This window comes from Hemitrygon akajei, chromosome 8 (assembly GCF_048418815.1).
Source record: "Hemitrygon akajei chromosome 8, sHemAka1.3, whole genome shotgun sequence".
Classification (NCBI taxonomy): domain Eukaryota; kingdom Metazoa; phylum Chordata; class Chondrichthyes; order Myliobatiformes; family Dasyatidae; genus Hemitrygon; species Hemitrygon akajei.
Window position 1 is genome coordinate 12,109,582 of NC_133131.1, and position 26,493 is coordinate 12,136,074.

Here is a 26,493-nt window from a genome sequence, read left to right on the forward strand (position 1 = left end):
GGCATCCTCTGCTTCATTGAGCACCTCTGCAAGTTTGCACCCATTCAATTTGGCTTCCCATTCCCATTCTGACATGTTGGTCCATGGCCTCCTCTATTGTCATAATGAGGCCAGGCTCAGGCTGGAAGAGCAACACTTCAAATTCTGTTACAGGTAACCTCCAACCCGATGGTATGAACATCAATCTCTCTAACTTCCCCCCTTTCACCTTTGTTACTTTTCCATCCCCCTTTCTGCCTCTCCGCTTACCCCCTTCTCTTCTCCTCACTGCCCATCACCTCCTCTGGTGCCCCTCTTCCTTCCCTTTCCTCCATGGTCCATTGTGCTCTCCTATCAGATATTTTCTTCTTCAGCCCTTTACCATCTCCACCGATATCCTCCCAGCTTCTTACTTCATACCCCACTCCCATCCACCTACCTTCCCCCTCACCTAGTTTCACCAATCATCTGCCATTTATATTCCTTCTCTAATTCCGCCCCCCCCCCCCCCCACACACATTCTTATTTTGGCTTCTTACCCTATCCTTTCCAGTCCTGATGAAAAGTCTCAGCCTAAAACATCGACTGTACATTCCCCTTTGTAGATGCTGCCTGGCCTACCGAGATCCACCAGCATCTGGTGTGTGTTGCTCTGAATTTACAGCATCTGCAGGACCTCTTGTGTAAACATTTGGTTTAATTTGTTTCAGAATCAGAATCAGGTTTAATATCACTGGCATATGTCAATGAAATTTGTTGCTTTGCAGCAACACTAAACAAAATTTCAACGAATTATCCAGTCATCTTTGCCAACTTCACTCTTCTTGGACAATGCAGTCTCTACCACACTTGTAGATAAGCTGCAGTCATGTCTAAGTAGTATGTTTGACAACCCAGGGATTCTAAAATGCCAAAACATTTCAGGAGGTTAGAGCAAAGAGTTCAAGGATGTCCTCACCCAAGTAATTCTGGATAAAATCCTCGCTGAATTGGGAGAAACCCGGGCCCATGACTATTCAAACTGGAGACTGAGCCTGGAAAGCCACTGAACATGCTTTCATTTCTGGCTAGACCTATAGGAATTTGTTAGTCTCGAGAGACCATGGGCAGGGTTGTATGGGAGACCGGCAGTTGCCCAAGCTGCAAGTTGTACAAGCTGCAAGCTGGAGATAAGCGTAAAGCTGTACAAAAGGAAAAGGTAGAAAATAAGTGTCAAACATATTTGAAAGTCCTTTATTTGAATGCACGTAGTATTAGGAATAAAATTGATGAGTTGACGGTACAAATAATTACGTATGGTTATGATATTGTGGCAATTACGGAAACATGGCTGCAGGGTGACCAGGACTGGGAATTAAACATACAAGGGTATTCGACAATTAGGAGAAACAGGCAAGAAGGAAAAGGAGGTGGGGTGGCTATGTTAATAAAGCAAGAAATCACTGCAAATAAAGTGAAATGATATTGGCTCAAAGGATCAGGATAACGAAACAATTTGGGTAGAAATAAGAAATAGTAAAGGGAAAAAAGCAGTGGTGGGAATAGTCTATAGGCCTCCAAACAGCTGTAACTCAGTTGGTCAGAGCATAAATCAGGAAATAGTTGGGGCTTGTAATAAGGGAACAGCTATAATTATGGGGGATTTTAACTTTCATATTGACTGGACTAATCAAGTCGGACACGGCAGCCTTGAAGAAGAGTTTATTGAGTGTATTTGGGATGGGTTCCTTGAACAATACGTTACTGAGCCGACAAGGGGGCAAGCAGTCTTAGATCTGGTCCTGTGTAATGAGACAGGACTAATAAAAAATGTCCTAGTAAAGGATCCCCTTGGAATGAGTGACCATAACATGGTCAAATTCCATATTCAATTAGAGGATGAGAGGGTTGGATCTCAAACAAGCGTACTGAGCTTAAATAAAGGAGACTATGATGGTATGAGAGCGGAATTGCTTAAAATGGATTGGGAAAATAGATTAAAGGGTAGATCGGTACTTGATCAGTGGTGTATATTTAAGGAGTTATTTTACAACTATCAAGAAAAATATATTCCACTGAAGAAAAAAGGGTGTAAAAGAAAAAATAGTTATCCGTGGCTAAGTAAAGAAATAAAGCAAAGTATACGACTAAAAAGAAAGTTATATAAGGTAGCTAAATCTAGTGGGAAGATTGAAGATCGAGAAGCTTTTAAAGATCAGCAGCAAATAACAAAAAGATTGATTAAGAAGGGGAAGATAGATTATGAAAGTAAATTGGCGAAAAACATAAAAGCAGATAGTAAGAGTTTTTATAGTTACATAAAAAGAAAAAGGGTGGCTAAAGTAAATGTTGGTCCCCTAGAAGATGAGACTGGGAAATTAATGGTAGGGGACATGGAGATGGCGGAAACGCTCAACAAATATTTTGTATCAGTTTTTACAGCAGAGGACACTCAAAATATCCCAACACTGGATAAACAGGGGGCTCTAGGGGAAGAGAAGCTAACTACGATTCAAATCACCAAGGAAATGGTACTTGATAAATTAATGGGACTGAAGGTGGATAAATCCCCTGGACTGGATGGCTTGCATCCTAGGGTCTTAAGGGAAGTGGCGGTCGGGATTGTGGATGCATTAGTGATAATTTTTCAAAACTCGCTGGACTCGGCAATGGTCCCGGCAGATTGGAAAAATGCTAATGTAACTCCTTTATTTAAAAAGGGCAATAGACAGAAGGCTGGGAATTATAGGCCAGTTAGCCTAACATCTGTGGTTGGCAAAATGTTGGAATCGATAATTAAGGAAACAGTAACAGGGCATTTGGATAAACATAGCTTAATAGGACAAAGTCAGCATGGCTTTACAAAAGGGAAATCATGTTTGACAAATTTGTTGGAGTTCTTTGAGGACATAACATATAGGGTAGATAAAGGGGAACCAGTGGATGTGGTGTATTTGGACTTCCAAAAGGCATTTGATAAGGTGCCACACCAAAGATTATTACTTAAAGTAAAAAATCATGGGATTGGGGATAATATTCTGGCATGGGTGGAGGATTGGCTTTCTAACAGAAAACAGAGAGTTGGGATAAATGGTTTATTCTCAGACTGGCAGTTGGTGACTAGTGGTGTTCCACAGGGGTCGGTGTTGGGACCCCAACTCTTTACAATCTATATTAATGATTTGGAGAAAGGGACTAAGTGCAACGTATCGAAGTTTGCTTATGACACAAAGATGGGAGGGAGTGTAATGAGTGCGGAGGACATTGAAACCCTGCAGGGGGACATAGATAGGCTGAGTGATTGGGCAGACATTTGGCAGATGAAATATAATACTGACAAGTGTGAGGTCTTGCACTTTGGCAGGAAAAATAATAGAGCAAGTTATTATCTAAATGGAGAGAAACTGGAAAGTGCTTCTGTGCAAAGGGATCTGGGGGTCCTGGTGCAGGAAACACAAAAAGTTAGTATGCAAGTGCAGCAGGTGGTCAAGAAGGCCAATGGAATGCTGGCTTTTATTGCTAGGGGGATGGAGTATAAGAACAGGGAGGTCTTACTGCAGTTGTACCGGGTATTGGTGAGACCACACCTGGAGTACTGTGTGCAGTTCTGGTGTCCATATTTAAGAAAGGACATACTGGCTCTCGAGGCAGTGCAGAGAAGGTTCACTAGGTTAATTCCGGGGATGGGTAGGTTGATGTATGATGAGAGGTTGTGTAGATTGGGACTCTACTCATTGGAGTTCCGAAGAATGAGAGGTGATCTTATTGAAACATATAAGATTGTGAAGGGGCTTGATCGGGTGGATGCGGGGAGAATGTTCCCAATGATGGGTGAAACTAGGACTAGGGGGCATAATCTTAAAATAAGGGGATGCCGTTCCAGGACTGAGATGCGGAGAAATTTCTTCACTCAGAGGGTAGTGGGGCTGTGGAATTTACTGCCCCAGAGAGCTGTGGAAGCTACTACACTCAATAAATTCAAAACAAAGATAGACATTTTCCTGGATAAAAATGGCATTAGGGGATATGGTGAGCGAGCAGGTAAGTGGACATGAGGCTAGGTTTAGATCAGCCATGTGATCTCCTGGACCAGTTTTCGATAGCCTGGATGGGTCGGAGAGGAATTTTCCAGATTTTTTCTCCTCAATTGGCAACTCGGTTTTTTTTCCCCGGGTGATCACATGCGTTTGGGCGGGATGAATAATAAAATAAAATGGGTGGCATGGTGCCCTGTTGGTTGGCACTGTTGCCTTGTGGGATTCGGTGAAAACTAGAGTTAAGATTGGATCAGCCATGATCTTGTTGAATAGCGGAGCAGGCTTGAGGGGCCGATTGGCCTACTCCTGCTCCTATCTCTTATGTTCTTATGTCTCCCCTCTCCATGCCACCGATGTTGTTCAAGGGAAGGGCAAGGGCCAAAGTAGCCTGGCACCGGTGTTGTCGCAGAGCAATGTGTGGTTAAGTGCCTTGCTCAAGGATACACGTGCAGCCTCAGCCAAGGCTCGAACTAGCGACCTTCAGATCATTAGACGAACGCCTTAACCACTTGGCCACATGCCAACACAGCATTAGGACAAGGATTGTTAGGATGGGAAATAGCTTCTTCTCCCAGGATGTAAGACTACTGAACTCTCTGTTACCATCCAGGTCTCATCACCTATGAAACACCAGTAGAGTTATACTGTTTACTTTTAAATGTGTGTCCTAAATGCACCTTATTATGCACCGGTGTCGTCGCAGAGCAATGTGTGGTTAAGTGCCTTGCTCAAGAACACACGTGCAGCCTCAGCCAAGGCTCGAACTAGCAAACTTCAGATCACTAGACCAACGCCTTAACCACATCGGAAATGTGGTGATACTTGCGGGCTGCCCCCAGCAGTGACACTGAAGGAATTTATTTATTCAGTGCTGATGAACACATTTAGCATATTATTAAGTTCCAATACAGGAATAAAAATGGAAAGATTAGAAGTTTGGCAAACCATGTTTTTTTGTGGATTTGATTCAAGACAAATTTAAATAAATAATTCCTATATCTAATCCATTTAGAAACACAGAAGCTTGGAGAAGAGTAGGTCAATCAGCCTTTCAGTACTCTGTCCCCACCTTCTCCTAGATCTCTTAATCCCATTATCCCTAAGAAATACATCTAACTCCTTGAATACACTAGATGACTTGACTTCGATTATTTCCTCTGGCAAAGTCACACAGAGCTGTCTACAATCACTCACAACTGCAATGGAAAGGAGGAGGGATTGCCTTGGGAGAATGAAAAGAAAAGGCTGACTGTAACCAGACCCAAGGATCAACAGAAGAATTATTTTAATTTTGTGCTCTGTTCTCAGTGACAATACAAGAACACTCTGGCAACTGTTGTAGTATAGCTCAACTGCCACCGGAGGCCAACAATGAGCCCAGCCTGGTATAGTACTCTCTCATGGCAGAAAAGTATAAAGATGGCCAACTCCCATTTTCTACACTTCTATATTCAGTGACCTTCCAGTCTCAATTTCCAGTTTGAGTGGTCACGGGCCCGGATTTCTCCCAGCTCAGCGAGGATCTTACATTTTATCCAGGGGTACTTTGAGGACATCCTTCAACTCTTTGGTCTAACCTCTTGAAACCTCTTGGCATGACGGAGCTTGGGCTAGAGTGCTTGTTTTAAAAGATACTGACATACAAACCATCCGCCACACTGGCTGACTTTGATGAGAACCTCGATGCTTGAGATGTTAGCAGGACAGTGGACGTGGACATTGGTTTCCAATCCTGCCTGTGGATTTGGAGGATATTGCAAAGAACATTGCTGCCACACCTCCAGTGCTTTGAGGTGTTCATTTCATAGAAACATTGAAATCCTACAGCACAATACAGGCCCTTCGGCCCACAATGCTGTGCCGAACATATACTTACCTTAGAAATTACCTCAGGTTACCCATAGCCCTCTTTTTCTAGGCTCCATATACCTATCCAGGAGTCTCTTAAAAGACCCTGTTGTATCCCTCTCCATCACTATTGCCAGTAGCCCATTCTATGCACTCACCACTCTCTGAGTAAAAAACTTACCCCTGACATCTCCTTTGTACCTACTTCCAAGCACCTTAAAACTGCGCCCTCTCGTACTAGCCATTTCAGCCCTGGGAAAAAGCTTCTGACAATCCACACGATCAATGCCTCTCATCACCACATACACCTCTATCAGGTCACCTCTCATCCCCCGTCGCTCCAAGGAGAAAAGGCCGAGTTCACTCAACCTATTCTCATAAGGCATGTTCCCCAACCCAGGCAACATCCTTGTAAATCTCCTCTGCACCCTTTCGATAGTTTCCAAAGCCTACAGGAAGGAGGATAGCCCATCAGTTTGGTTGTGAGTTTGAGACCCTGATTTCTGGACTGCCGTAAGCAGACCACGTTTATGTATATGCAGACAAGCTGATGGTGACTGCTTCAGAAAGATACAGGAAGGATCATTGTACAGCTAACATCCTAAAGGCTAGTGACTGACATTTACCTATCCCAGCTGCCAAACACAGATTTTTTTTTTGAAAGATTAACTTTACTGGTCGCACGTACATTGAAACATACAGAGATGTGTATTGTTTGCGTTGGGGATGTGTCAAGGCAACCCGCAAGTGTTGCCATGCCTCTGGTGCCGACACAGCGAGTTCACAACTTACTAGCCCTAACCCCTGTACATCTTCTGGAATGTGAGAGGAAACCAGAGTACCTGGAGGAAACCAACATTGTTATGAGGAGAACATACACACTCCTTACAGACAGAGATGGACATGTAACCCTGGTCCTATCACTGGCACTGTAAAAAGTTGCACTAAAAACCATGCCACCGTGTTGCAAAAAATCTATGACAATCACGATCCACAATAAAACCCAGGAAAATAAGAACAGGAACATTTGGCTCAGTCAGCTTGCTTTGCCATTCTATACTATCATATTGCATCCACCATATCAATATTAATTTCTTCATCCCTGCCCACAACACTTGCTTTTCTATAAGGAAATATTACTATCTCATTCTTATTTTCACAATTTGATGCTCAACATCTTCTAGGTAGAGAATTCTGCACATTCATCACAGTCCAATGAAAAAATTCTCCAAATCATTGATTTGTACGGTTGTATTGCATGTGTGTTCCTCATAAGTTGCTCATTGCCAGTCCACTTTTATACCTTTTAAAGAAGTTTCCTGACCTATCGTAGCCAACTTACAGTACTTGGCATACCTTTACTGTTGCCTTCTTTAACTTCAGGATGCCAATTTCCCAATTTCCAGATAAAAAGAGAATTCTGTCATGTTATGGTCACTCTTCTCTGAAGAACTGAACAAAAGATCATTTACCAATCCCTTGTCATTGCACAATAACTAGATTAGAAAAGCCTGTTCACAAATTAGCTTACCAATATACTGTTCTAAAACTATCTTGTGTACATTACATCAATTCATCCAGAATAGCATTGCAGTTAGTTTGCCTTAACAAGTTTTCATGAAGATTAAAATGACCGATAATTAATCATAGAGCACAAAAACAGGATTGTTGACCATCTAGTCCGTGCCAAACTGTTATTCTGTCTGGTCCTATCAACCCGTTCCTGCTACATTGCCCTCCATACCCCTCCCATCCATTCACTTATCCAACTTTAAATGTTACAATGGAACCTGCATCCACCACTTTCACTGGCAGCTCATTCCACACGTGCACCGCCCTGTGAAGATGTTCTCCCTCAGGTTCCCCTTAAATACATCACCTTTCACCCTTAACCCATGACCTCCAGTTCTAGTCTTACCCAACCTTAGTGGAAAAAGCCTGCTTACATTTACCCTGCCTATACCCCTCATAATTTTATATAACTCTATCAAATTTCCCCTTATTCAACACTCCTGACCTATGCAACCTATTCCAGTAAATAAGGTCGAGTCCCAGTAACATCCTTGCAAAATTTTGCTATACTCTTTCAATCTTATTGACACTTTTTTTTGTAGGTAGCCAACTAGACCTGCACATAACACCCTAAATTAGACCTCACCCACATCTTGTACAACTTTAACATAGCATCCTAACTCCGGTACTCATTACTCCGATTTATGAAAGCCACTGTGCTATAAGCTCTCTTTATAACCGTTTACCTGTGACACTACTTTCAAGGAATTACTTTGTTTTTTATCATTTACATCTCTAATTTCCTGTGTGATATCATCCTTATCCAGTAGCACGCACATCTACAGTGATGAAATGCTTTGAGAGGGTGGTCATGGCTAGAATCAGCTCCTGCCTCAGCAAGAACCTCAACCCACTGCAGTTTGCCTATTGCCACAATAGGTCTACGGCAGAAGTAATCACAATGGCTCTTCTCACAACCTTAGATCACCCGGACAATATACACAACTCTGTCAGGATGCTGTTCATTGACTACAGCTCAGGGTTTAACACCATCATTCCCACAGTCCTGATCAATAAGCTATGGAACCTGAGCCTCTGCAATTGGATCCTTGACTTCATAACCAGAAGACCACAATCTGTGTGGATTGGTAATACTATCTCCTCCTCACTGACAATCAATACCGCCCACACCTCAGGGGTGTGTGCTTAACTCACTGCTCTATTTGCTCTATACCCATGACTGTGTGGCTAGGTATAGCTCAAATGCCATTTATAAATTTGCTGATGAAACAACCATTGCTGGCAGAATCTCAGATGGAAAAGAAAGGGTGTGCAAGAGGGAAATTTAGCAGCTAGTTGAGTGGTGTTGCAGCAACAACACTGCACTCAATGTCAGTAAGATTAATGAGGCTATTGTGAACTTCAGAAAGGGTAACACGAACCAATCCTCATAGAGGGATCAGAAGTGGGGAGAGTGAGCAATTTCAAGTTCCTGGGTGTTAATATCTCTGAGGATCTAATGTGGACCCAAAATATCAATGCCGCTATAAAGGCAAGACAGTGGCTATATTTCATTAGGAGCTTGAGGAGATTTGGTTTGTCACCTAAAACACTCAAAAACTTCTACAGATGTACCATGGAGAGCATTCTGACTGGCTGCATCACTGTCTGTTATGGGTGGGGGCTACTGCACAGGACTGAAAGAAGCGACAGAAAGCTGTAAAATTAGTCAACTCCATCTTGGGTACTAGCATCTGTAGTGTCCAAGACATCTTCAAGGAGTGGTGCCTCAGAATCGCGGTGTCCATTATTAAGGACCCCCACCACATGATGCCTTCTTCTCATTGTTACCGTCAGGAGGGAGGTACAGAAGCCTGAAGGCACACACTCAGCGATTCAGGAACAGCTTCTTCCCCTCTGCCATCCGATTCCTACGTGGACATTGAACCCATGAACACTACCTCACTTTCTATATTATTTCTGTTTTTGTACTATTTTTAATGTAACAAATTTAAGTTAACAAATTTCATAACATATGCCAGTGATAATACACCTGATTCTGATTCTATCATTACCTCTGCCGTTTGGAGGTGTATTAATTGGTGGCCCAATTAACCAGAATCTACTGTATTAAATATTGCAGAATAGAGTTATAGAGTCACAGAACACTACAGCACAGAAACCAGCCCTTTGGCCCATCTACTCTGTGCCAAGCCATTAATCTTCCTAGTCCCTGATTTACACCCAGACCAGAGCCCGCCCCACTCGTCTTTCTCAGTATATTTTTAGACACTCTTGTACATAATCACTCTGCAGCTATATTTCCAAAATAGCATTTATATTGTATCTGTCATCATCTATTTGTGCCGCTAGGCCACCCGTCATATTACAATCACTTTGCACATTCAGATATAGCACTATTAGACTTATTGTTTTATTGTCGATCATTTCCCAGATCTCGTCAGCCATCTTCCTGTGAAGGCAGACATCAATGATAAAATGCCCAGTGTTCCATCAGAGCCCTTGGCTACCCAAGGAAAAGGCCAAGATACCAAATTCAGAAACAAAGCCCACCACCCGACCTGCTCTCCGGCATGCTTCGAAAACAGAACATACCTCAACAGTGAAACACCATCGCAAGGTGCTATTATGGCAACCCAAGCTCATGAAGCAAATTTCAAAGGAACCAGCATGCACACAGTTGTTCCTCTCCGTGCCTTTTGGTGCATCAGCCAGCCATTTCCATTTCTTTGGCATTTGTTTGTTTTTTTTTAAACGAGGCAGAGTCGCTGGCTCTACGCTGAACTCAGCATAGATGGAAAGGAGCTACATGCTTTGAAGTCTGGTGTGGATGCTACTACACCATTGGCCAGCTAAGGCACATAGTTACAAAGACATTATTACGGTGATCTATAATATTATAAAAGTATTCAGTTCACGCACTTGAAAAGCATAACATTTGAATCTGAATGACTGATTGTAGCAAAGACTTTTCTACCCATAATGACAAGTTGGTGACAGCACGAAATCTACTCACAAGCATTTTTAATTCTATCACTACCTGAATAATTCTTTTAGCAACTTAAATATTAGAGTTTAAAAAACATTTCCCTGCATTTCAATTGCGTGTTAAGTACTTAATTAGTTGCAAAGTGCATTGGGCTGTTATAAAAAGCACACCATCTTGCTGAAGTGATGATTATGGTTAGTTTCTGGTAACAGTTTCTCAGACTGTTCTGAACCCAGGTAATGGAGATAGAAACACAGTATGAACACTGTGTTAAATTATACCGCATCCAATCCCTAACTACATTATTTCAAACACTATCTTTGAAGTGGTTCTCTTGGTCAAGGCAATGACTAGCAGAGCTACAAGACCATTTCTGGTGCGGTCGTTGAAGACTTCGGAAGGTGATATTAATCTCAAACTCCGTCTGAAAGGCTGGTTATACGAGAACATTTCCAACATTTGGACCGTCATTTGAAGACCCCCCCATGAAACTTATACTCCTGACACTCTGATCATAATTCCACAATCCATGCCCTACCCAGTTTCCAGTTTAATTGGAACAACACTGCCAGTTGCACCTTTAGCTGCAGAAGCCTCCAGAATGCTGGAAACCCCTCACCTTTCTACATCTCTCTAAACTCTTTTCCAGCTTTTCTCAATGATTTATTGGGACAATGGCAGGGGGGTTAATTTTGTTTGATAACACTCTTGCAGAGAGACACTTTACACATTGCACTGTGTTGAAGGCACATTAAGAAAGGAAGTTATAATGACACAAGCCAGATGCCAAAAGAGGAAGGTTGTAGAGCAGAATTCAGCAGGTACAGATACTGTGTGTCCCAAATAGAGGTAATATTGTGGAGACTGCAGTGTGCCTCAGTACCTGAGGCCAATGAAACAACATCAGACTGCTGACAGTAGAGGATGTGAGCAGAACACCTGGACAACCCATGTTGGATTGCAGATCTATTGCCAGTGAACAATTAAGATGAATGATGAGATGTAGTGTTGCACAGATGCCAGTTGAGCAGCTATCTGATCAATTTTGCTTGTACTCTCACCTTTCCTTCCCACAATATTCTACCTCAGAGAACAAAGCAAATCCAATAATAACAGAATAGTATTTCAACGGCACTGATTATAAAGCCAACTTCACCCTTTGTGTCTTTTGCAAACACTCTCCAGCAATATAAGGTGACAAAAATTCATAGCAAAATGCTTGTGTAAAGAGCATCTCTCATTGGGCAACAGCTATTATGAAAAGTCTAACAATAGCATTTTGTCACACATTCAATAAAATTGGTAAATCATACTTCAGCTGACATTATCCCAACCAACTACTTTAAAAATATTGCTGGACTCGCCACAGTTGGTAACCATGCACAAATCCCACAGTTGTGCATTCACTACATTAGGAAGAGAAAACAAATTACCAAATGTCCTACCTTCTGGCTATATAGTAAAACACAGGATTTCCTGTTTTTGATGTTCCAGCCTGATAAAAGATGTTAAGTGTCTTTAAAGCTTTGAACTCTTCCTTTTCATGTACTTGATGCCTGGAAAGAAAACGTTTCATTATAACCAGAGTCCTCAAAGTATCTGTGCTGCCAGTGTTTATGACTTAAACCAGGAAAGAATCCTTCCCATTATAAATCCTCTGATACCTGCCTGTACCTACAGGAAGTAAAGGTCCTGTATAATTATACCATATGGAGATATACTGAGTCATTCAGTCCAGTGATAAATAGTTACTCAGATTTTAAAATTAAATAGCTTTTGTTAAACATATATTGGGTGCAGATGTTAATATTCAGGTGTTGGCTAAATACTTCAACCCTTTGATCAGTAACGTGAAGCTATTCAATTACAACCTTCAAGAGGACCACAATCTTGTCTTGGGGTTTGGAGGCTTGCATCTCAATGACTCAGAGAGCTGTGCTGGCTGGAGTCAGGACTTTATACTTTAGCTCTTGGTAGGGTCACCCATGCCAAACAGGTCAAAGGGCAGGGGCCAGACTAAGTCCACCAGTCCTCCAGGTTCAGGGGTTCAGCTCAAACCCTGACTGGTCAAAAAAATTGTCATGGAAACAACAATGAAGAATCCTTTATCTGTATGCAATGGTATTCCTGAGTCTCCACCTGGGATTTGATGACTGACAGGAGTGAAAACTGAGAGGAAACTAATAGCACAATGAAGGCAGCTCTGAACACCACCAGACAGGCAAAGACAATAGAGATGGAGGACCTTCACTGCTGCCCTAAATGCTAGTGGCATAACAGGCAGTAACTAACAAACTATTCAATTACAAAACTCTCTGTTTCTATACTTCTGAAAATACATTTATAGTACTTCAAAGTTCAAAGTAAATTTACTATCAAAGTACATATATATACATATACATATACCATCTCAGATCACAAGACCCTGCAGCGGATAGTGAGGTCAGCTGAGAAGATCATCGGGGTCTCTCTTCCCACCATCACGGACATTTACACTAGATTCAAGATTCAAAAACTTTATTGACATTCTAACCGTACATCAGCTCCGCAGGGCAGAATGAGACAGCATTTCCCAGGAGCAGTGCAATCATAACATAACAAATGCAAGACTAAATAATAAACATAACAATAAATAGCAAAACACAACAGCCACATGTCAGTTAAAAACAAGTTATTAGTGTCCAGTGCGAGTTAAAAGTGTCCAAAGCAGAGTCAGGTAGAGCAGCTATTTAGCAGTCTGACTGCCTGTGGGAGGAAGCTGTTTAGTAGCCTTGTGGTTTTAGTTTTGATGCTCCTGTAACGTTTGCCTGATGGCAGAAGAACAAACAGCTCATGGAGAGGGTGTGAGGGGTCTTTAATGATGTACCGTGTCTTCTGGAGGCATCGACTCTGAAAGAGGTCTTGGACAGAAGGTAGGGAGACCCCAATAACCTTCTCTGCTCCCCTAACCACCCTCTGCAAGGCTTTTTTGTCGGCAGCACTGCAGCTGGATTACCAGGCTGTGATGCAAAAGGTCAGCACACTCTCAACCAATCCTCTGTAGAATGTATAAAAACACAAAATGTTAGCAGAACTCAGCAGGCCAGACAGCATCTATGGGAGGAGGTAGTGACGACGTTTCGGGCCGAAACCCTTCTGTAGAATGTAGTTAAGATGTTATTAGGAGTGATGCTTGTTTAAGCTTCCTCAGAAAGTGCAATCTCTGCTGGGCTCGTTTCACAATCCCAGTGGTGTTCCTGGACCAGGTGAGATTTTCCGAGATCTGCACCCCAAGAAACTTAATGTTTTCCACTTTCTCCACTGTGGAGCTGTTGATGCTGAGGGGTGTGTGCTCAGGCTGAGACCACCTGAAATCGACGATCATCTCCTTGGTTTCGGTGACATTAAGCATCAAGTTGTTGTCACTGCACCAGCTCTCTAGGTGTTTGACCTCCTCCCTGTACATTGTTTCATCATTTTTGCTGATGAGCACCACCACTGTGGTATCATCAGCAAATTTAATGATCAGGTTCTCCTTGAATCTGGCTGCACAGTCATGTGTTAGCAGTGTAAACAGCAATGGGCGGAGCACGCAGCCTTGTGGGGATCCAGTGCTCAGTGTGATGGAGTCAGAGATGTTCCTGCCAACACGGACTGACTGTGGTCTCTCTGTCAAGAAATCCAGAATCCAGCAACACATGGCAGTGTTAAAGCCAAGCAGCAACAGTTTCTCCACTAGCCTCTGCGGGATGATGGTATTGAACGCCGAACTGAAATCAATGTACAGGATTCTGGCATAAGTGTCTTTGTTGTCCAAGTGAGAGAGAACTGTGTGCAGTGTGGTGGATATTGCTTCCTCCGTAGAGCAATTGGACAATAAGCAAACTGTAGAGGATCCAGCGATGAGGGGAGGCTGGCTGTGATATGAGGCTTGACAAGCCATTCAAAACATTTCATCACTATGGGGGTCAGGGCAACGGGATCGTAATCATTCAGACAGGCTACAACTGATTTCTTTGCTACAGGGATGATTGTGGAGGTTTTGAAGCATCTGGGGACAATGGCTTGACTAAGGGAGATGTTGAAAATGTCTGTCAGGACATCTGCTAATACATCAGTACATTCCTTGAGCACACGTCCAGGGATGTTGTCGGGACCTCCCGCTTATCGTGGGTTAACCCTGGCAAGGGTCCTCCGTGTTTGCTCTGAATCAATGATTGGAGCCGGCTGGTCAGATGGTAAGAAGGGACTGGCTCTTCCCCTTGCTGTAGTGTTTGATGCTTCGAAGCGTGCAAAGAATTTTTTAAGCCTGTTAGGAAGAGAGGCGTCGCTGTCATCAGTTTTCTGCCTGATCTTGTAGTCTGTCAGAGCTTGAATTCCCTGCCACATCCGTCTGGTGTCACCTGTGTCACAGAAGTGTCCATGTATTTTGCCCGCATAGGCCCTTTTCGCTTTCCTGATCCCTAGTGAAAGCGCAGTCCTGGCTGAGCGAAGCGTACTCCTGTCCCCCGATCTGTAGGCTGTGTCACGGGCCTTCAGTAGCGAACGCACCTCTGTTGTCATCCATGGCTTTTTATAACCACGTGCGGTGAAGGTTTTCATCACAGTGACATCCTCCGTGCATTTGGCTATGTAGCTGATTACTGCCTCCGCATACTCCTCAATGTCTGTATGGTCATCATAGGAGGCTGCTGTTTTGAATATGTCCCAGTCTGTGTGCAAATAACAGTCTTTCAGTGCTGAGGCTGCTCCTTTTGGCCAGACCCTTATCTGTCTTGTCTCTGCTCTCACACGTTTAAGCAGTGGTTTATATGCTGGTGTTAACATGACAGATATGTGGTCAGAGTGGCCAAGATGGGGGCGGGGGGCTGCTTTGTATGCCTGTAGTGTGTTGGTATAAACCAAGTCCAGTGTGTTGTCTCCCCTGGTTTTGAAATCCACATATTGCAGGAATTTGGGGAACACAGTCTTTAAGCTGGTGTGGTTGAAGTCCCCAGCAATCACCACAAAGCTGTCAGGATGTGTAGTTAGTAGCTCACTGATGGCTTCACGTAGGCCTCCCAGTGCTTCGTTAGCATTAGCCTCAGCATTGGCACTGGGAGCTACGTAAACAGCTGCCACAAGCACGATGGTGAATTCCCTCGGCAGATAGCACTACATGCTGCATCTGCAAAGCAAACAGCATTATGAAGGACCCCACGCGCACCTCATACAAACTCTTCTCCCTCCTGCCGTCTGCGAAAAGGCACCGAAGCATTCGAACTCTCACGACCAGACTATGTAACAGCTTCTTCCCCCAAGCTATCAGACTCCTCAATACCCAGAGCCTGGACTGACACCTTACTGCCCTATTGTCCTGTTTATTATTTATTGTAATGCCTGCACTGTTTTGTGCACTTTATGCAGTCCTGGGTAGGTCTGTAGTCTAGTGTAGTTTTTTTTCCTCTGTGTTGTTTTTTATGTAGTTTAGTCTCATTTTTGTACTGTGTCATGTAACACCGTGGTCCTGAAAAACGTTGTCTCATTTTTACTGTGTACTGTACCAGCAGTTATGGTCGAAATGACAATAAGAGTGACTTGACTTGACATTACCATACTAAGATGTACATTCTTGCAAGCATTTACAGGAAAAATAAAGAAATATAATTGAATTTACAAGAAACCATACATAAACTAAGACTGATAAGCAACACTGCTTACCTGGTCATAAACTCCTCAAACTTGGAGCTGGTGAGGTTTAGACTGGACCAGTGAGTGTCAGCAACAGGCTTGTGCTCAGGAGGGCCCAGATAGGCTAACAAGGTAGCCATCTTGTCAAACGGTCTTCTCCCTACTGCTTTGTGATCCCTGAGGTCATTGGATGATAAAAGTCATCTTTTGACTTTATTGAAATAAAAATCAACATTAAATTACATTCAGTTTTGCATTAAAAGATTCAAGGATTAGACTAGTGCTTGTGATATTCCTTGTCAGAATGGCAGCACGCTATTTATCATACATGCAAAATATTCAGAAGTGTATTGATACTATAAAAATGTTCAAATGTACTATGTTTCATGGATTCTGTTACTTTTGTGATAAATGTTTAAAACAAAGAAGATATTACATTATGCAACTGAGTGAATTTCCTATGGAATTTTTCAATTATAAATCCTGATGCAATTGTAAAAATAATCATGATTTTTTTTGGCAAATTATTTCCATTTTTCTTTAGCCAGCTCACTGTAGCATCCCTCACACACATCACTATTTACATCATGGTGCACTTAGACCAGGGATTCTCAATCTTGGGTCCATGGACCCAGTTAATGGTAAGAGTCCATGGCATAAAACAGGTTGGGCACCTCTGACTTAGACAGACATAATTTTGGATTTAGACACTTACAATAAAATAAATTAATATTTGGAATGACAGTAACATAGTGTTCAAGAAACATCTGCATTCAGTTACTTCCGAGTTCGAATCTGGCTATGTTTGGCTGCAGAATCAGCATATAAAGTTGTCTAACCTTCGGCATTAACTTTTGCAAACTATCTGTTGCAGTGGAATTCAAGAGTGGGCATTAAATTTGTATTCACCACAGGAAAAAAGCTCAGTGTTTTAGCATGAGTAACGTACCTGTTACTGGAAAGATACTGCCCTATTTTCTCCTGATTGTTCCACAGCAACCTATGCAAAGCAAGAACGTTCCCATCACTGATGAACGAAAGACTGTGATTGACTGTGTCACTGGCTGGGCAGTCAGATGCAATGTCCAGGAAAAATCTTCCAGAAGGAAATACGGTGAGGGAAACATGGTGGAGAGAAAAGAAATGCATGAGAAATATTCTGAAAGACATCATATCAAAATATATACCTGACACAAACTTATAGATCATGTACATAAATGAGTTTCCAATCATGACTTGTAAAGAACAGGGTGGTCACCCTGCGTGTTCAATGCAACACGCATAAACTGCTGGAGGAATTCATTAGGTCAGGTAGCATCTATGGAAAATAATAAATGTCTAAAGTTTATTAAGTATAAATTTATAAACTTTAATCCTTTCCATAGATGCTGCCTGACTTGCTGAGTTCCTCCAGCATTTTGTGTGTGTTGCTCTGGATTCCCATCACCTTCATAATCTCTTCTGTTTACCACACAGTTTGCACCAAGGCTTGGCTTGTGCAAGGCTCCCAATTCCAATACCATTTACATTCTTTATTCTTTGCCCATGGAATCAGTCTCCCCTTTAACAACAAAAGGAATAATTCCAGTTAATGTGCTTGTAGGTTCTGAACTTCAATTAACATTTTGACAAGGGTTGTTGAAAATTCCAACTTTCTTAACACTAACTGACGTGAGCTTTAACGTAACCCAGGGACTTACTGTGCTTGCTTTTTGCTTTGTACATGTGAAGAAATTCCTGAGAATAAACTGAAAGTTTCACTTTTGCCTAATTTTCTCTTTGGAAAAATGATTAAATTCAGAAAAAATATACAACCCTGGAAACTTACTTCCCTAAAACACTGACTTGGAAATATGCAATATACATGAGTATAGCAACAAGGAAGAAAGAATATAGTCCCATTTCCTACAAAGTATAGAATTTAAGCTCTGAGTGTGATTCCTCATTCCCCACAGCACATTGTTCTATCTTTTAAACATTATCTATCTGGATGAAACAGCTTCTCCTGAATTTCTGATTGGTATTTTAACAATATCTTACGTTCATGACCACAAGTTCTGGTTTTGCCTCCAAATAGAAACCTTTCCATGTTACCTTACCAAGAACACAAGAGACTCTGCAGCTGCTGGAAGTCCAGAGCAATGCACGCAAAATGCTGGAAGAACTCAGCAGGTCAGGCAGCGTCTATGGAGGAGAATAAACAATCATATTTCCGGCCGAGACGCTTCATCAAGACCAGGCGAAGAGTCTCGGCTCGAAACTTCGCTTTTTTATTCCCTTCCGTAGATGTTGCCTTATCTTATGAAGTTTGCTTTCAGTAATATACTTACAACTCTTTCAGAAGAAAAAAAATCAGCAGCCAGAAGCACAATGGAATAACAGTTAAGAAAAGTTCAAAGTGTAAAGCAAAATTCATCATCAGGGTACATACCACATACAACCTTGAGATTCCTTTTCTGAGGGCATACTTAGCAAATCTATAGAACAGTAACTGTAAACAAACTGTGCAAATGCAGATATAAACAAATAGCAATAAATAATGAGCATGAAATAACAACATAATAGAGCTCTTAAATGAGTGTAGCTATTCCCTTTTGTTCAAGAGCCTGATGGTCGAGGGGTAGCAACTGTTCTTGAGCCTGTTGGTGCGAGTCCTGATGCACTTGTACCTTCTACCTGACGGCAGTAGTGAGAAAAGAGCATGGCCTGGACGATGAGGATCACTGATGATGGATGCTGCTTTTCTATGGCAACTTTTCATGTAGATGTGCTCAATGGTTGGGAGGGTGATTTACTGGGCTAAATCCACCACCTTTTGTAGGATTTTCTACTCAAAGGCACTACTGTTCTCATACCAGGCCGAAATGCAGCCAGTCAGCACATTTTCTACCACACTTGTATAGAAGTTTGCCAAGGTTTTCGATGACATGCCGAAGCTCTGAAAACTCCTGAGGAAGCAGAGGCACTGTGCTTTCTTCGCAATAATATTTTTATGACGGGTGCAGGACAGGTCCTCTGAGATAGTGACACCCAGGAATTTAAAGCTACTGACCCTCTCCACATCTGATCCTCCAACGATTATCGGCACATGGACCTCTAGTTTCCCTCTCCTGGTCTACAATCAGTTCCTTGGCCTTATTGACATTGATTGAGAGGTTGTTGTTATGCCACTCAGCCAAGTTTTCAATCTCCCTCTTGTATGCTGATTCGATTCCCCCTGTGATACAGCTCACACAGTTGTGTTAACAGCAAACTTATATATGGTGTTGGAGCTGTACATAGCCATATAATCACAGGTGTAAAGCAAGTAGAGTAGGGGGCTAAATGCACATCCCTGCAGTGCTCCTGTACTGACGAAGATTGTGGAGGAGATGTTTTTGCCAATCTGAACTGACTGGGGCCTACAACTGAGAAATTGCACAAGGGGGTATTAAGGAGCTCATTCTAAGTCCCAGCTGTTTTTGAAAACAGTATTTGAGTACCACAAAGAAAATTGGAGATCTTAAGAAACATAGTTCTGCTGCTCTGCTGAAATTTATGAAATAGCTTCCAAGAATTAAACATGTTGCTTAAAACTATTGAAGCTGAACAAAAGGGTGCAGTTAGGGACACACATCAATTCTTGGAGAAACCTGCATTCAACCCTTGACTTAAAATAAAGGATTACATCTTCATTAATTGCATTAAGAAAGCTCTAAAACTACATACATAATACATACATGCATTCCTGCTGTCTCACAACCATCATCATCATTATGTGCCGTGTCATATGCTGCGGGCAGTCATGGTCTTTTGATCATGACTGCTCTTGGCAAATCTTCCACACAAGTGGTTTGCCATTGCTGCCTTCTGGGCAATGTCTTTATTGGTAACCCAGGCATCATCGATACTCTTCAGAGATTGCCTGGTGTTAGTGGTTGCATAACCAGGACTTCTACGACTATCCACCACCTGCTCCTATGGCTTCACGTGACCCTGACTGGGGGGCTAAGCAGGCGCTACACCTTGCCCATAGATGACCTGCAGGCTACTGGAGGTTAGGAGCGCCTTACTCCTCATTTGGTAGAGACATTAAGTATCTTCACCTCACCATCCCTATTTCACAATATCATATTCAAACAGAGTAAAAATAAGTCATACATCTGAAAATACACTTTAATGTAGCCATACAGTAATTCAAAAATTCATAGTTACCTGCGGGCTGCATCGAAGTTGTTTTTGACAAAATCATTAAATGGCCTCATATGTTCTTCTTTTGTAAACAGGACATGATTTGCAATGCTTTGTAGAATCTGGTTAAAAAGCAGAATTTTTATGCTCATTAATGACATCTGATTCTAAAGACAGGGAGTTACCATCAACTTGCCCTGATCTGCCATCATGCCATCAAAATTTACGTTTAAGATCAGCCAAGAAGGCATGGATTTCCTTCAGATACACCCCCCCTTCCTTGCACATTCCAAAGATGTGCAGGCTGGTAGACTAGTTGGCCCTGCAAATTGCTTCCAATGTGTAGGTGAAAAGTGGAACCTGGTGAGAGTTGATTGGAATGTGAGGAGGATGAAATGGGATTCATGTCAGATTAGTAACAATGAGTGCTTGATGGTCGGTATACACTCAATGGGCTGAAAAGCCTGTTTCAATGCCATATGCCTCCAGGAGACCCTGAAGTCTTGACAGGTGACAGGGCTAACATTCTGCACTCCCAACTGTTCAGTGTGCCTTATGCTCTTGCAAGGTCACATTAGAATGTCTATGCTAAAAGGTTTTTATTTCTCTTTAGATCACTCTCCATGTTTAGCACCTGAAAAGCGATTGTCCTTCTTGCTGCCCAAGATGAGGCTTGATCTCATGTCAATTATTTTCTCGATTGGGTGAAGTTTAAACAGTCATAATGGCAATTATTCCCCAGCTAACCCCTCCACAGCTCTTGGACTGAATGTCTTAGCTTACTTGCTGACAATTGTTGGCAACACAATCTTCCATCCCTCAGTCTGACTCCCACGACTCAAGCTGCCTGGCCCCAAAATGACAGGACCTGATTTCAGATGCTTTGATCTGATTGGCTGTGAATGGGCCAAATTTCAATTTTATGCACAAGCACACCTGTTACAAGAGGTCCAAATGGCCAGCTTTGCAAATGTGTGAGATGGAAGAGGATGCTGTATCTCCAGTGCAGGTACACCAAAAGTATTTGTACTTATAGTAGAGGTTTCAGGAATGTTAGCTTTTGCAAACTATTCTTCCCCAAATCCAGAGCAATGACTGTTTACTTACTCAATAGATCAATTCCTGATTTCCCAATTCCCAGTTTGGAGACCAACTCCTAATTGGAACCAGAAATTCTCCATATGTTTGAAAACTATTACCTTGGACATTAACTTCAATCCCCGTTCAATTCTCGGTGGAGGCTTCTTATCAAGAATTCCTGCTTCATATGGAGATACTATAGCAGGATTGATGAATCTTAAAAACATAGCACTTCCGACAGCACCAATGCTGTTCTGGGGAAAACGCTGGCTGACAACCTGCAAGGAGGAAAAACAGCAGAGACAAAAACAAAATGTTTCATCAGCCGCAATTGAAATCTAATGTGTTCTCGTCATTGAACACGTTTAAAAGAAATAATACCCTGGTTTTGTTTATACAGGTTGTCCCCAGGTTAAGGCAAAACTCCATTCTTGTTAACTGTTTGTAACCTGAGCAGTTTGCAAATCAGAGAACAGGTCCTGAACCAGGTTTTCACGTGACAGAAGATTCCTGCAGCCCATAGCACCGGGAACTCCATCCTGCGGGAACCCCAAATACTTTATCTTGTATGTTGGAGGTGTACCTAAGCCAGGAATCTGTAAGCTGAGGAAGATCCATAATGATAAAAAAATGTATACCTATCAAATGAGGTCTAAATGGTCCCTAACCTAACCATAAAGGATGATGTGAAGGAGTTGATTAAAATGTAGGCTTCACCTTATCTCCCCAAATGTAATCTTCAGGTTCAGTTTCATCTTGAGGCAAGTCCGAGACAGATTATTAACTAAGTTCTCATTCTCTGTTTATAATCATGTCTAATGTCCTGTATTCATCACTCTTTTTGATATTGCCCCCATGTTACACTTCAACTCATCCCACTGACTGCAATTTTGTCCTATCATCTTCAGAAAAAAATACAAGGAACAAGAAAAATATCCACCTTTGACCTTGAGACGACCTAGAAGTTCAGGATTTTGCATAGCTGTGTTTCATTTTACTGGAATTCCAAGAGGATGAAAGATGCTAAGAGGTAGCTACCTAAAAAGGATTAATTAACTTCAAGGATGAACAATAAGTCAGGTTTAAGCAGTGTTGAAATCTCAGAGGGTTATGAGGATATGAGACAGCACAGAGACAGGAAGACAAAAACTTGGTGGGATTTTATGAAGACCAGAAACTTCAAAATCAAGAGCTGTTTAACTAAGTGCCTGTGTGGAGGAGCAATCACATAGATATTGGATGAATGGAACTTGGTGGAATTTTTGAATATCTTCCAGTTTATCAAGAGTAGTATGGAACAGATGGACTGAAGGTTTCAGGAACAGATAGACTAAAGCAGACAAGTTACGCAATGTTACCAGAGGAATCAACAGACAGTCTTCAAAATGACATAGATGTGAGTCAACAGATCATCTACTTAGATCAAGTATGAAACCAAAGTTTGAGAACAATTTGCTTTGGTTTCATGGTTGCCAGGGAGAGAAATGGAGACAGGGAGCAGACATTGACAGGAACTAAAGATAGTGGCTTTGCTCAACTTTCTAACAGTGTTGAGTTCAAGGTCTTAAAAATGCAGAATGTCTCTGAAGTGCAATGACAGACTAATATTATGACACTCCTTACTCCATTTCCGCTCCTAAACTACTGTATGCACGTAGATACATTTGTTGTAGAGCAGAAGAAAGGAAATAATGTTAAATATATCACCAAGGACTCTAGCAAATTTCTACAGATGCCATGGAGAACATTCTGATTGGTTACATCACTGTCTGGTATGGAGGGGCCATTGCACAGGATCAGCAAAGGCTGCAGAGGGTTGTAAACTCAGCCAGCTCCATCATGGGCACTAGCCTCCCCACCGTCGAGGACATCTACAAAAGGTGATGGCTCGAAAAGGCTGCACCATCATTAAGTACCCCCACACCCCAGGACATGTCCTCTTCTTCTTACTACCACCAGAGAAGAGGTACAGGAGCCTGAAGGCACACACTTAATACTCTAGGAAGAGCTTCTTCCCCTCCAACATCTGCATCCTGAACAGACAAATGACCCCATGAATACCACCTCACTATTTATACTCTCTTTTTGCAATACCCAATTCATTTAAATAAGTAAATATTTAAATTTACTAAAGTATTCTTTAAAACATTGATTTTTTAAAATTTACCTAATATTTATACAGTATACTGATTGCTCTTTAAGGGAGTAGCTTGTTAGGCAGTTTCTAAAGGCATTGAAGAGAGAATGTCATACACCTAAGAATCACCCCTGCATTTATTGTTGCTTTTATAATTATCATGTACATTTTTTACTCTGTAAGTTCACATAAACAAGGAACATCATTTCACCTTACTGTATATGACAATAAGCTAAACAGAAGTCATAGATTGATGGCAAGGATTTATTTCAATTAAGGACAAAAGTGAAACAAACCTTATTCCCCTTAATGAAATAGTTAGCATTAAGATTTTTAAATGAATCTGGAATAAGGAGTTTATTTTGCATTTTCCAATTGCATCTGTAGTTTTATTCATAACTACAGATCATTACTCTAGGTTCTGGATTAGTAATCAAATACCAGAATATCTACCTCTAGCAATTACTTGCTTTAAGTTAACATCTGGCACGGAGATGAAAAGTTATCCTTTCTCACTTTCAAGAAAACTGATCAAACAGTAAGGTTTATATTTTGCTGTAACTGCCATATCCGCTTGATCACATCGAGGTTTCGAGTATGTAGGAAATTAACTGTTCAATTCTCCCTCAATGTCTTTACTGAGAATGGAATTCTGAAGCTACAAAGATGAGCACCGCAGTGTAGATACCACTAAACTCTGGTAGTAAATATCCCCATTTCCAATATAACCAAAAGTCATGCACTTTTTTAGTACCCATAGAGTCAGATTCATTTTCTATCACATGCACATCAGAAACATACAGTGAAATGTGCTGTGTTAACAACCAACACAACCCAAGTATGTGATGGGTGATTCTGGCGCCCACCTAGCTTATAGGCATTATAGTACGTGGTGATACGTGGGGTCTCTGCATTATTTTTGTCTGAGATAAACAAAATAATCGATTAAAGACATCTGAAGCTGACAGGCATCATTCATTGTCCAGCTGCCCAAACATCATGAACAAGGATCTTAAAACACCAGTAAAATGTCAGAAAAAAAAATCCTCGTAGCAAAAATGGGATTGCTTGTTAAGATGCTTACAATGTAGAAAATGAACATGCAGTTGATGAGTTGTAAATTCAATCATCCAGTGACCGGATATGTGTGAATACGCACAAGGACAAAGACAGCTCTGTGATGTTAGTAAAGGACCATTCATATCACATGGAAAGCAAGATTAAAGATCCAGAAAGAAATTCAAAAACATTAATTCTTTGGATTTCTTGTCTCTCTCACTCCCATTCTGTCATTAAAATGTGTTCATATTCTTCTGTCAATTTAAATCAAGAATTTAACTTTCTCTGCCTTTTCAAGGACTTGGCATTTGTTAAACTTCTACTGATTACATTCATGCTGACATTTGCCAAGTGCCAGGAAGGTGCAGAAATTAAAAAGAACATCTCCTTGATTCCTTCCCCCTTCCACTGTGAGTCCACTGTAAATCAGTGGGTCAGCACTCTCACACTAATCAGAAGGTTGAAGGTTCATGTCCCATTCCTGAGATTTGGTATGTACCAAACACTCTAGCAAATCTCTACGGATGTACCATGGAGCATAATCTGGCTGGGTGCACCACCACCTGGTGTGGAGGCGGCCATGCACAGGATCAAAAGAAGCTGCAGCAGGTTGTAGACTCAGCCAGCTCCACCTTGGACACTGGACACCCAGACACTGAGGCGGTCAAAGAAGTCACCTAAAGGCGATCCATCAAGAAGCTGACATCCATCATGAAGGACCTGCACCTCCCAGGACATGCCCTTCTTCTCATTATTACCATCAGGGAGGAGATACAGAAGAACACTCAACGTTTTAGCATCAGCTTCTTCCCCTCTCCCATCAGATTTCACTATTTTGTGCACTACATATTTATTTACACTTTTTAATTTCTTTTTGAATCTCCTAATAATTTTTATGCTGCTGCCACAAAACAACAAATTTCATGACATCTGTCAGTTATAATAAACCTGATTCTGATTTGAGCACAAAATTCAAGTTGACACCACCCCTACCCCACCCTCACAGCACAAAAAGGTGCTATTTATCATACGAAATGTCAAACCAAGACCCACTTGCTTACTCCTGGGTTGGAGCATTTTACACATGAACAGGGGTTGCTCTCAATTAATATGACCAAAATAGATTGGAAGGATGTTGCATTTGTGACATCTCCCTTGTGCACATATTGGCTGCTGGGAGAATAACTCTTACATCACTTGGATTATGTAAATATTAATATAAAAGTGACTTTACTTCAAAGGTATTTACTGGTGACGTAGTAGATCGAGACATTAATGATTGCAAATAAAGTGGAGACACAAAAGAGACTGCAGATGCTAGACATGAGGATCATTACACAAAAACGCTGGGGGAACTCATCAGGCCAGGCAACATCTCTGGAGGGAAATGAACAATTATCAACACTTATTGTCCATTCCTGATTGCACTGCAGGGGAGTAACTAGTTAGGCCATTTCTAAGGTTGTTCTTTTATTCCATGGATGTCTGCAAAGAGTAAGAATTTCAGGTTGTATACTGTATACATTCTCTGATATTAAATGGAACCATTGAAGGAAATTAAAGACAGAATGTCACACACTCAAAAACTGCCACTGTATTTATTGTTGCTCATATTATAACCATGGATGTGGTTCACACTGTGAGCTTCAGGCAAGGAAGGAGTATCATTGCACCTTACTGCATATCAAAAATGATTAATACATAAGAATAGTACAGAACATGGAGTTACTATAGTATAGCACTGAAAACGTTGCTTCCACTTCCAACCTCATATCTCTGCGAAGCAGGGCTTTCTGCAATGAATGCAACAAAATCTAAATTGCGGACTAGACTGGACATAAGGAACCCCCTTCGAGTATCGCTGTCTCCCATCATCCCTCAATGGGACCATCTTGTTGCAGGGAAACAAGGCCAGGGCTCTCACTGATTCACTGATATTGGTGTGTTGCAATGATTTTAGATTTTCATATGAGGAAAATATGCGCTGGATGTTTAATAGCCAAACGTTACTTAAAATGTTATGATGCTATTGA

The 26,493-nt window shown here is 41.6% G+C and overlaps 1 protein-coding gene across 6 annotated transcripts in view; it reads right to left on the reverse strand.

The window, feature by feature from the left end:
* LOC140731641 (neurofibromin) overlaps positions 1-26,493 on the reverse strand; it is a 359,419-nt gene that overhangs the window by 139,696 nt on the left and 193,230 nt on the right. For all 6 annotated transcript variants that reach the window (XM_073053261.1, XM_073053258.1, XM_073053260.1 and 3 more), the window contains 5 exons: positions 21,384-21,542; positions 20,209-20,306; positions 16,964-17,110; positions 16,045-16,191; positions 11,811-11,921 (listed from right to left, as the gene is read on the reverse strand). In XM_073053261.1, coding sequence (XP_072909362.1) covers positions 11,811-11,921; positions 16,045-16,191; positions 16,964-17,110; positions 20,209-20,306; positions 21,384-21,542 — 662 coding nt within the window. The remainder of the gene's footprint in view (positions 1-11,810; positions 11,922-16,044; positions 16,192-16,963; positions 17,111-20,208; positions 20,307-21,383; positions 21,543-26,493) is intronic.